Consider the following 11,168-nt stretch of genomic DNA (forward strand, 5'->3'; position numbering starts at 1 on the left):
AAGCCATTTTTTCTTTTTTGGATAGAGTATGGAATGGTTGAAACCAGTGTTGGGGTTTTATTTTACTATCTGTGTACCATTCAGGAAATATCCCCTAACTTCCTGTCCTGCAATGCAAGAGGAAGTGAGAGGATTTCCCTCTAAAGTGAAGGAAATCCCCTGTTAAATAGTTGTCCCCATTGGAACATTTCCCCTCTATTCCTGTTCTGGAGACAACTCAAAAGTTTAGCATATACCTACTTTCAGTCCTGGTGACAATGGTCACTAGAGCAAAATAAAAGAGTAAATATCCCTAGTGGGGACACAGATAGCAATAAAACCCTTCCCTACTCCAGTCAAAACTTCAACAAAAAAATATAGCCTTAGATACATTTTAATGATAGCTTCCCAGCTTCACATTTTAGTGTTAGGTTTTGCAGTAACATTAATGTACAATTAAAGCCCCCCATATGACAGTCTAAACTGTAACTAGAATCTTCAGGGCCCCGGTGAAGAAACCATGAAGGGCCCCCTGACCATCGACCCCGGGGCCCTTACCTCTGTTTCAAGGGTCCTTCATTTCAATAGGTGTCGACTTAATCAATGATACTCAAGTCTCAGTGACAAAAAAAAAAGGTTCCTGCACTACTTTTCTGCAACTTTGGTGCAATTTAAGTGCCATTCAATGTTAAAACACAAAAGTGGCACGCAAGTTGCAAACAAGTCCCAAGCAAGTTGCACAACCTTGGGAACACAGCGGTGTGAACGAAGCCCAATACATTTCCCACGGAGAGATTTAGAACATGTTCTATATCTGAGTCCATCAGAAATGCCGACAGAAAAAGTTGGATGGGGCATACACACGGTCAGAATGTCCGACCGAAAGCTCCCATCGGACTTTTTCTGTCGGGAAGTCTGGCCGTGTGTACACGGCATTAAAGTCCCACAGCAGTGCCGCCCCACCACGGTGGCTAAACACCAGGGCCCAGTCGTAAGTGTGACCTTTGCGACCCTGGCAGCTCTGCCACTGGTCTAAACAGGTACTAAATCTGTCCCTTACATGCCCCCTCTTCCCAGACACTGCAGCTCACAGTGAGAGGGTTTCAGCAACCGAGGCAGTGCAACAGTTTTCATCACAATGTAGTGCAACCAAAGCACAGTCAATGTGAGAGTGCCCACTCCGCTCTGAATTCAGCAGAAGTGAAGCATTGTGTTGGCACCCCATCACAGAAACTTGAATTAGGAGGACTTCACTGGCTGGCTCAATAGGTATTTTTGGGACTTTGCAGTGGGACTAAGAGAAAGTGGTTGTATAATTAAGTGCTGCAGCAAATATTTCTTTCTAATGGGCTCCATAGTTCCACTTTAATTGTGGGGTCACGCCTGTAATATTGGCATTAATCTTCAAATGAGCTAAAATTGCTATGACCTCTACATACAACCCTGCCTGTAGGCATCTGCTAACTTTGCCTACATGATAATATATTGTGAAAATTTACAGGTAAATTGGAAGGACGCTTAACTACCATAGGAAATAATAGCGGTGCCCTTGCGTGTGCAACTTATGTGTATCTCCTACCTGACATCACATTTGGTGAGACATATGGGACAGGAGACAATTTGTAAAATGAAAGAACCATCTTGAAGAAAGAAGGACTTGACAACAATGCAATAATAAACATAATCAACTAAAATGCAATACAAAGCCAAAGACAAGGCTCATGCACATAGAACAAACAAATTATGCACCAGATATAATGTTTATGTTCAGATAACTTTCACATGCAAGTGACCCATTTCCATCCACAGCCAAAAGAATGCTCATTGAGGCCATCAAAAAAATGCAAGAGGGCTTTTATCTCATCCTGAAAAAAGAAACCTATCTAATTGAGTCGTTTTTTTGGAGGCTAATCTGTCTACAAACGGATTGACAGCCACCTCTCCCTGTGAAGCTCCCCATCCAGGAAGGAGGCATCCTGGCCTCACCAATTAGCTGGGAGGTGGGCAGTAAGAAGCCAGGACTTCACAGCAGCCGAAGTCCTCTTGAAGTTCTTGGGGACGTGCCATAGGCTGGTCCCCCCTTCATTACGGAAGACTAGACAATATTTGATATGTTATGACATGAACACTCAATTAGATCATGAGTTCAAATAGTCCAATCAGTGGCTTGATGCTAAGCAAAACTCAGAAGGTCCAGGACGAGGTCACAGCCTGTGACACATCAAATCACAATCAAGGAGTTAAAGTGAGGCTTTGGCTTAAGGGTCGTGGTGGCTGTGGAGAGTCTAGGCGAACATTCTCCCAAGCAACACCACATATTCCAATCTCATTCTAAAAAGAAAACTGTTCATTTACTAAAACTGGGGAGTGCAAAATTTGGTGCAACTGTGCATGGTATCAAATCAGCTTCTCACTTCAGCTTGTTCAATTAAACCTTCACCAAAAAAAATCTGAAAGCCGATTGCTTTCTTTGCAGAACTGCACCTGATTTTGCACTCTCCAGTTTTAGTAAATCAGCTCAAACTTAACTCAAACTTAAGAATGTGTGTATTCACAGAAATGCAAAATGTGAATGCAGGCTAATAGTTTTATAACGTACAATAACTTTTATGAAAATATCTAATAGTTATATGGTAGTTCATTGCATTTGATGACAATATCTAAGGGGTTGATTTATTAAAACTGGAGAGTGCACAATCTGGTGTAGCTTTGCATGATAGCCAATCAGCTTCTAACTTCAGCTTGTTCAATTAAGGTTTGACAAACAAAAAAAAAAACCTGGAAGCTGATTGGTTTCTATGCAGAGCTGAATTCAATTTTACACTCTTCAGTTTTAGTAAATTAACTGCAAATAGCTTTATAATGTTTCATAACCAACTATGACAATATTATTGTTCTGGGATGTTTCACAACCTTCTATCAAACCATCTACAGTTCTATGATATTATATAACATTGTATAAAAACATCTCCTATGACGTTTTTCGAGGAACTCTAATCTGATAGTTATATAAGGTTTCAAAACGTTCTATGAAACGATCTAGAATCTATGACAATACATAGCGTTCTATGAATATGGTGTATGACGTTTAAAAACGTTCCAGAAAAAAAAATCTAATAGTTCTATGACGTTTCATACTGTTCTATGAAAAGATAATTTTATGACGTTTCATAACATTCAGTGAAACGATCCAAGAGTTCTATGACATTATATAACATTCTATGTAAACCTCTGGTGTATGACATTTAATTTTTTTTTGTAAGAAAACATCTAATAGTTCTTTAACGTTTTAAAACTTTGTAAAAAAAAAAAAAAAAGAATGTAAGTTCCATGGCATTCTAAAAAATCACTAATCGTTCTATGGCGTTTGATTACATTCTATGAAGCCATCTAAAGAGTTCTATGACATTATAACATTCTTTGTAAACCTCTTGTGTATGACGTTTAAAAAACGTTGTAAAACATGAAAAATGTTCTATAACGTTTTATAACTTTGTACAAAAAATAAATAAACGTTCCACGACGTTCTAAAAAAAAACACTAATCGTTCTATGACGTTTCATGACGTTATATGAAGACATATTAAACAGTTCTATGACATCATATAACAGTGCAAGAAAATATTAGCTGTATATACATTAAACGCTATGCAATGCAATGCATTTTTTTATACAACGCTATGAAACGATTAGTTGTATTTCTAGAACTTCGTGAAACGTCTTGGAACGTTTTTTTTTTCTCAAAAAGTTATGAAAGTTTTAGAACGATTAGACATTTTAATAGAACGTTATGAAATGTCATAGAACTATTAAATATTTGGTAGAACGTTATGAAATGTCATAGAACTATTAGATATTTAATAGAACGTTATGAAATGTCATAGAACTATTAAATATTTGATATAACGTTATGAAATGTCATAGAACTATTAGATATTTAATAGAACGTTATGAAATGTCATAGAACTATTACATAATTTAATAGAACGTTGTGAGATATCATAGAGTTACTAGATGTTTCCTCGTTCTAGGACGTATCATAACGATTTTAATGTTCTGCAACTTTTCATAAAGTTACCAATATCCTATAACTATTCAGAACATTTCTGTGAAAATAAAGTACTTAGAAGTCTCTATTATATCTCATGTAGTTTCACAGAAAAAAAAAAAAAAAAAAAAACAGCAACAAAGTTCTATTACATCTCATAGGTTCCATTAAAAACAAAAAAGTTTTGTTACATTCCATACCCTTAAAAAATAGCCATATCCTATGAGGTTTGCCAAAATTCAATAATTTAAAAAAAGAGAGAGTTAGTTAAAAAAAACGGAAACAAAACAAAAACAACGTTCTATGACACTTGATAACGTTCTAAACTCAACATTCTAGGACGTTTCAGCGCTCTATGAATAAAAAATATCAACATTCAATACGTTTTATAACGATCTAAGAAATACTGAATCAAAGTTTATTACATTTTACAGCATTGTAAAAAAAAAAAAAAAAAAAAAAAAACAAGCGTCCTGTGAGGTTGAACAATAGTCTAAAACCCACAAAGCTCTATAGAAAAACCCAACTTAATAAAACCTACTATAACACATCGCACCCTTCCATAACTGATTTATATTATATTAGATCTGAATAGAAACGATGATAGGTCAATTAAAAGGCATCTGTCAAAAAATACTTCTCCCTCAAAAAAAAAAAAAAAAAAAAGAAAAAGAAAAGAAAAGCAAACACAAACTTGAAAAAAAGAGGATGCTCAGACGTCCTTTGATTGAAGCACGAATCCCATACATTATTGTAGTCTCAGCCTTTTTACCCCTGTAAGATAATGGCTGTCTCCCAGCACATCACAAAGCAAGCCCTTTGGGCAAACAAGTCTTAACTTAGTTTTTTTTTTTTTTTTTTAATGGAAACTGAGACTAAATAACCGGCTCATATAACTACAAAGAAACCATGTGGCTTTTCAAAGCAGAGTTTTGTCCTAAAATCAACATAAAATATAGTAAGTTAATTTACTCTCAAGAGCTTTCAGCAGCTAATGAACCCCACTGACACAGCCCAGCTTGCTCCACCTAGACCATCAGGTTGTCCTGGGCAGCCCCTATGGAGAGGTGGGCTGGAGAGAGGGGCAGTGAAAGAATTTACAACTTTTATTACAGCTCTGTTAATTAGTCTGCCTATAATGACTTACAGGGGAAAAAAAAACGAAATAAATACAAATCAATGGAAAGTATCACATTTTACGACTGGGATTAGAGTATAATAAAATATAATCACTCCTAGAATTAATTTCGGATACCATGCAATCTCTGAACACTTTAGGAACAGAATCTATAAATCAAAAGTCTGTGGCTGTGTAAGAGTTGTCGCATCTCGGATGATCCGGTGTGTACTTTATGGAGCTGTGTACATTGGGAACGTTTGACCTGTACATAAATCACATTTGTAATACAGCTGCAGGCACAGCTTACACAAGCAAGACTTGCTTCCCTACAAGGAGAGCTCACTGTCAAATCAGCCATACTATTTATTTTCTATATTAAGTATTGCACTTGTAAATATTGTTACAAAGTTACAATATCTGTTACATTGTTTTTACATTTGTTATTATACGAAATTCACTTCCTTGTTTTATCTGCTATTTCAGGCTAAACTCTATCATCCCATGCTGGCTGTTGTATTCTTCAATAGCACTTCTAATACAGGCAGACAAGTGTGCTCAGATCTCCCAATTACTATTAAAAAATATGAAGTTGGTTTTACTAAAGGTTGCAAGGAAATGTTCTCTTAACTTAGTCAAATTTGGTGAAAATCCACTTTGCAAAGAATGCCCAATCATGTACAAGTTAAAAAAAAAAAAAATCAGCATTTTTGCTTGCACATGATTGGACGATGGAAGTCAACAGAGCTTTAACTCATTTAAGCTAAGTGAAAATTCTCTTGCAAATGGAACATGCCTTTAGTAAGTCAACCCCAATGCCTGTTGAATTACTTACAGTTCATAGGGGAGATTTACAACTGGTGCAGCTGTACATAGTAACCAATGATCTTCTAACTTCAGCTTGTTCAATTAAGCTTTGACAATAAAACCTGGAAACTGATTGGTTACTTTGCATAAATTTACAAAGTTTAGTAACCCCCCCCTATGTCTTTATGTTACTGAAAAATATTATATACACTATTGAGCCCACTGACAAAAGAAATTGGGGATATTCACACAATAAATTCACTTCAAAAAGCCATTTATGTGAAAAGCTAATCCCTGTCTATGTATTTCCTCTGCTCATGATTGACTAATTAAAGTGAAAAATTCAGTACTATATGAACATTCACAATCCTTTAGTAAATCATCTCCTATCTCTATTAAAGCAAAATGTAGATCCACTTCCCTTTAAACTTCTCTTTCTATTGTCACCTGTGTAATAATGACATTTTATCATCACTTCTCATATATAAGGAGATTTATTTCTAATCCTTTTTACTCCTCTATATTTCCTATGGCTGCTTCTCCCATAATCTTCATGAACTCGCTGATAAGATACGTCTAGTTGGCAAACATTTGTTCTTATTCGGTTTGAACCTCTTTTATTTGTTTTAAAGCCAGACTAGATAAAAAATAAGACTTCTCTGGGCTCCGGCAGGATAAGAGTGAAGCACAAAACAATCAGCTTCTCCCTCCCCTCCAGAGTCATTGTTTGTGGTTATCAGGAGCCGGCACAGTGGCTGTACCATGCCGAGGACAATTCCATCACCCTTCTATTAGCTGGGCAACCATAGGGTGCTGATTGCATTATCGGACCTGGGATGACAGCTTGGAGACTGCAGGCAGGCTTGGCTTCTACAGATACTGAGCAGGCATCGAATTAGCTGGAATTGCTGGGATTTGTAGTGCCACAATTACAGAGCTGTCAGACTCTGAACAAAGGCACAGGGTTGGAGTGAGGATAGTCCATTGTAGTATATTGATATTCAATTGCATTAGTGCTACTGCCTTATATTAGTAGTTATTCAGTATTGTATTGTATCAGTGCTACTGCCTTTTTATCTTAGTAGTATTCAGTATTGTATCAGCTACTACTTTATATTGGCAGTATACTGGAATTACATTGTATCAGTTATTGCCTTAGTATTCGGTATTGTATTGTATCAGCGCTACACTGTGTATTAGAATTATACTGGTATTTTATTGTATCCGTGTTGCTGCTGCAGTAATATTCAGTATTGTATCAGTTACCTCTATCTATTGGCAGTATACTAGAATTGCATTGTATTAGTTATGCCTTATTCCCTTTTTATTATTAGTTTACTAATATTGCATTGTATCTTATATTCCCTTATAATCATACAAGTACATTCTCATGGAAAGGACCACTGATCTCTACACAGTAAGTCAGTGGGGGGAACAGTTAGCAAAGGAGCCTTGTACAAGTACCATACCCCCCCATCCAAATCTATTACACTAATGCCAGGGTGCAAACACTTATTCACTGCAGATAGAACAGATGAGAGAGAGAGAGAGAGAGAGAGAGAGAGAGAGAGAGAGAGAGAGAGAGAGAGAGAGAGAGGCAGGCTGGCCATACACTATACAATGTTCCTACTCAATTTCCTTTAGATTTACCTTCAACTATGTAGTGCAAGGGCCTGCCTGATTGCATACAAATTAAAAGTGTATATGGTTTTGGCAAATCTAAAGGAAAATTGATTGGTTCAGATAGATAGATCCTTTGCTACACCTTTCTACCCAGCTTGGATTAGACAGCATACACCCCTTTCACCCGTTAATATAAAAAGGCCCCTGTCCTATGGGGTCCCTGTCCTATGGGTCCCTGTCCTATGAGTCCCTGTCCCTTGGGGTCCCTGTTCTATGGGGTCCTTGTCCTATGGGTCCCTGTCCTATGGGTCCCTGTCCTATGGGTCCATGTCTTATGGGTCCCTGTCCTATGGGGTCTCTGTCCTATGGCATCCCTGTCCTATGGGCCCCTGCCCTATGGGTCACTATCCTATGGGATCCCTGTCCTATGGGTCCCTGTTCTATGGGGTCCTTGTCCTTTGGGTCCTTGTCCTATGGGTCCATGTCTTATGGGTCCCTGTCCTATGGGGTCTCTGTCCTATGGACCCCTGCCCTATGGTATCCCTGTCCTATGGGTCCCTGTCCTATGGGTCCCTGTCCTATGGGTCCCTTTCCTATAGGGCCCCTCTGCAGCTGTACAATCTGCCCCTGGTAACATCAATAGAAATCCCTACAGAACTAAGTGCAGTTCTATGATCCACACTTATTGCCCTGCTGTTTAGGGATCAGCATGGAAATGCTTGGACTTATAGTTCTACAGGTGCAGGTGATGTGAGTGTCAATCTCAGGTATAGCATCCGTCATCCATTTCTATGCCATGTATACATTGCTCTTATATAACATCAGTGCTACACCTATTAGCCCCTACTGAGCGGATTGTCACTGCCCACAGCAGCAATAATTACAGTATATCACTTGCAGTCAGAGCCTGTTCCCCCACCTGTCATGTTAGCATAGACTCAGCAGGACATGCTGGGATATGTAGTCCCCCAGGGCTTGTTAAGCAGACAATCAGTAAGTGACTGATCACAATGATATGTACAGCACACCTCTATAGAAGCAGAACTCACAATACATGAACTATAGGCACTCATGCTGTGGTGGCAGCCTTGCTGGGACTTGTAGTTCACCCCTATCAGGCACAGAGCTGGTGACAATGCCAGTGTGTGCCCTAGGAGAGGTGCCCCATCCTCCTGGAAGTAGACATCCTCATACAATGACAGCAGTAAAGCTCAGCTAGCTATTGGCTTACCCCGGGACTTGTCCACAAAGCTGGTGATTGTGTTGGCAGACTTGGAGGACTGGAAGAAGCTGGCATTGATCCCAAGTTTTTCAGCTGTGGAGAAAGTCCTGTAAATGGACATCATGTATTCATGGGGCACCACTGGCACTGCTCGGGCCATCTCCCGGCTCTCTGCTGCCAGCACCTTGCTGCCCTCTCTGCGCTGCCCTGTCAGCCCCCTCTGTCCGCTGGGGATGGATGCCTGCTGGGCACAGGGTACGTCCCATAGGAAGAAGCAAAGAACGAGAGCTGCATAGAGGGTGCTCCGGGATTTATCCATTGCATTAGACTCCAGCGGAGGACTGACTGGGAGCGCGCTCTACTCCTCCGATCATCACCACTGCGGGCTCTGCTGGTAGGGAGGGCGACGAGCGGCACGCCCCCTAGTGCACGCCCTACACTGCGCACACCGGCCGGCCCGGGTCAGCTGCTGGGGAGGTGAGCGGACCGCAGGCTCATCACTGTACGGGGCTCATAACATACATACCATCCCATATACTAATCCTGATCACTGTACGGGGCTCATATCATATACTGATCATCACTGTACGAGGCTCATAACATACATACCATACCATATACTAACCCTGATCACTGTACGAGGCTCATCATATCATATACTGATCATCACTGTACGAGGCTCATAACATACATACCATACCATATACTAACCCTGATCACTGTACGAGGCTTATACCATACATTCCATCCCATATACTAACCCTGATCACTGTACGGGGCTCATATCATATACTGATCATCACTGTACGAGGCTCATAACATACATACCATACCATATACTAACCCTGATCACTGTACGAGGCTTATACCATTCATACCATCTAATATACTAACCCTGATCACTGTACAGGGCTCATAGTCATACCATATACTGATCACTGTACAGGGCTCATACCATACATACCATCCAAAATACTAACCCTGATCACTGTACGAGGCTCATACCATATACTGATCACTGTACAGGGCTCATACCATACATACCATCCCATATACTAACCCTGATCACTGTACATGGCTCATACCATACATACCATCCCATATACTAACCTTGATCACTGTACATCGCTCATATCATATACTGATCATCACTGTACGAGGCTCATACCATACATACCATCCCATATACTAACCCTGACCACTGTACATGGCTCATATCATATACTGATCATCACTGTACGAGGCTCATAACATACATACCATACCATATACTAACCCTGATCACTGTACGAGGCTTATACCATTCATACCATCTAATATACTAACCCTGATCACTGTACGAGGCTCATAGTCATACCATATACTGATCACTGTACAGGGCTCATACCATACATACCATCCAAAATACTAACCCTGATCACTGTACGAGGCTCATACCATATACTGATCACTGTACGAGGCTCATACCATACATACCATCCCATATACTAACCCTGATCACTGTACAGGGCTCATATCATATACTGATCACTGTACGAGGCTCATAACATACATACCATCTAATATACTAACCCTGATCACTGTACGAGGCTTATACCATACATACCATCTAATATACTAACCCTGATCACTGTACGAGGCTCATACCATATACTGATCACTGTACGAGGCTCATAGTCATACCATATACTGATCACTGTACAGGGCTCATACCATACATACCATCTAATATACTAACCCTGATCACTGTATGAGGCTCATACCATATACTGATCACTGTACAGGGCTCATACCATACATACCATCCAATACTAACCCTGATCACTGTACAGGGCTCATATCATACATACCATCTAATATACTAACCCTGATCACTGTACAGGGCTCATACCCTATACTGATCACTGTACAGGGCTCATACCATATACTGATCACTGTACGAGGCTTATACCATACATACCATCTAATATACTAACCCTGATCACTGTACGAGGCTCATAACATACATACCATACCATATACTAACCCTGTACGAGGCTCATAACATACATACCATACCATATACTAACCCTGATCACTGTACGAGGCTTATACCATACATACCATCTAATATACTAACCCTGATCACTGTACGAGGCTCATAGTCATACCATATACTGATCACTGTACGGGGCTCATACCATACATACCATCTAATATACTAACCCTGATCACTGTACGAGGCTCATACCATATACTGATCACTGTACAGGGCTCATACCATAAATACCATCCAATACTAACCCTGATCACTGTACAGGGCTCATATCATACATACCATCTAATATACTAACCCTGATCACTGTACAGGGCTCATACCATATACTGATCACT

At 39.7% G+C, this 11,168-nt stretch overlaps 1 protein-coding gene across 1 annotated transcript in view; it reads right to left on the minus strand.

Annotated features, from left to right (window-relative positions):
• Positions 1 to 9,179, minus strand: part of GDF6 (growth differentiation factor 6) — a 62,115-nt gene extending 52,936 nt beyond the window's left edge. The window contains exon 1 of the mRNA XM_073631999.1: positions 8,805 to 9,179. Coding sequence (XP_073488100.1) covers positions 8,805 to 9,114 — 310 coding nt within the window. The 5' untranslated portion in view covers positions 9,115 to 9,179. The remainder of the gene's footprint in view (positions 1 to 8,804) is intronic.
• Between the last annotated feature and the right edge of the window lie 1,989 nt (positions 9,180 to 11,168).

This window comes from Aquarana catesbeiana, linkage group LG05 (genome assembly GCF_042186555.1).
Source record: "Aquarana catesbeiana isolate 2022-GZ linkage group LG05, ASM4218655v1, whole genome shotgun sequence".
NCBI lineage: Eukaryota > Metazoa > Chordata > Amphibia > Anura > Ranidae > Aquarana > Aquarana catesbeiana.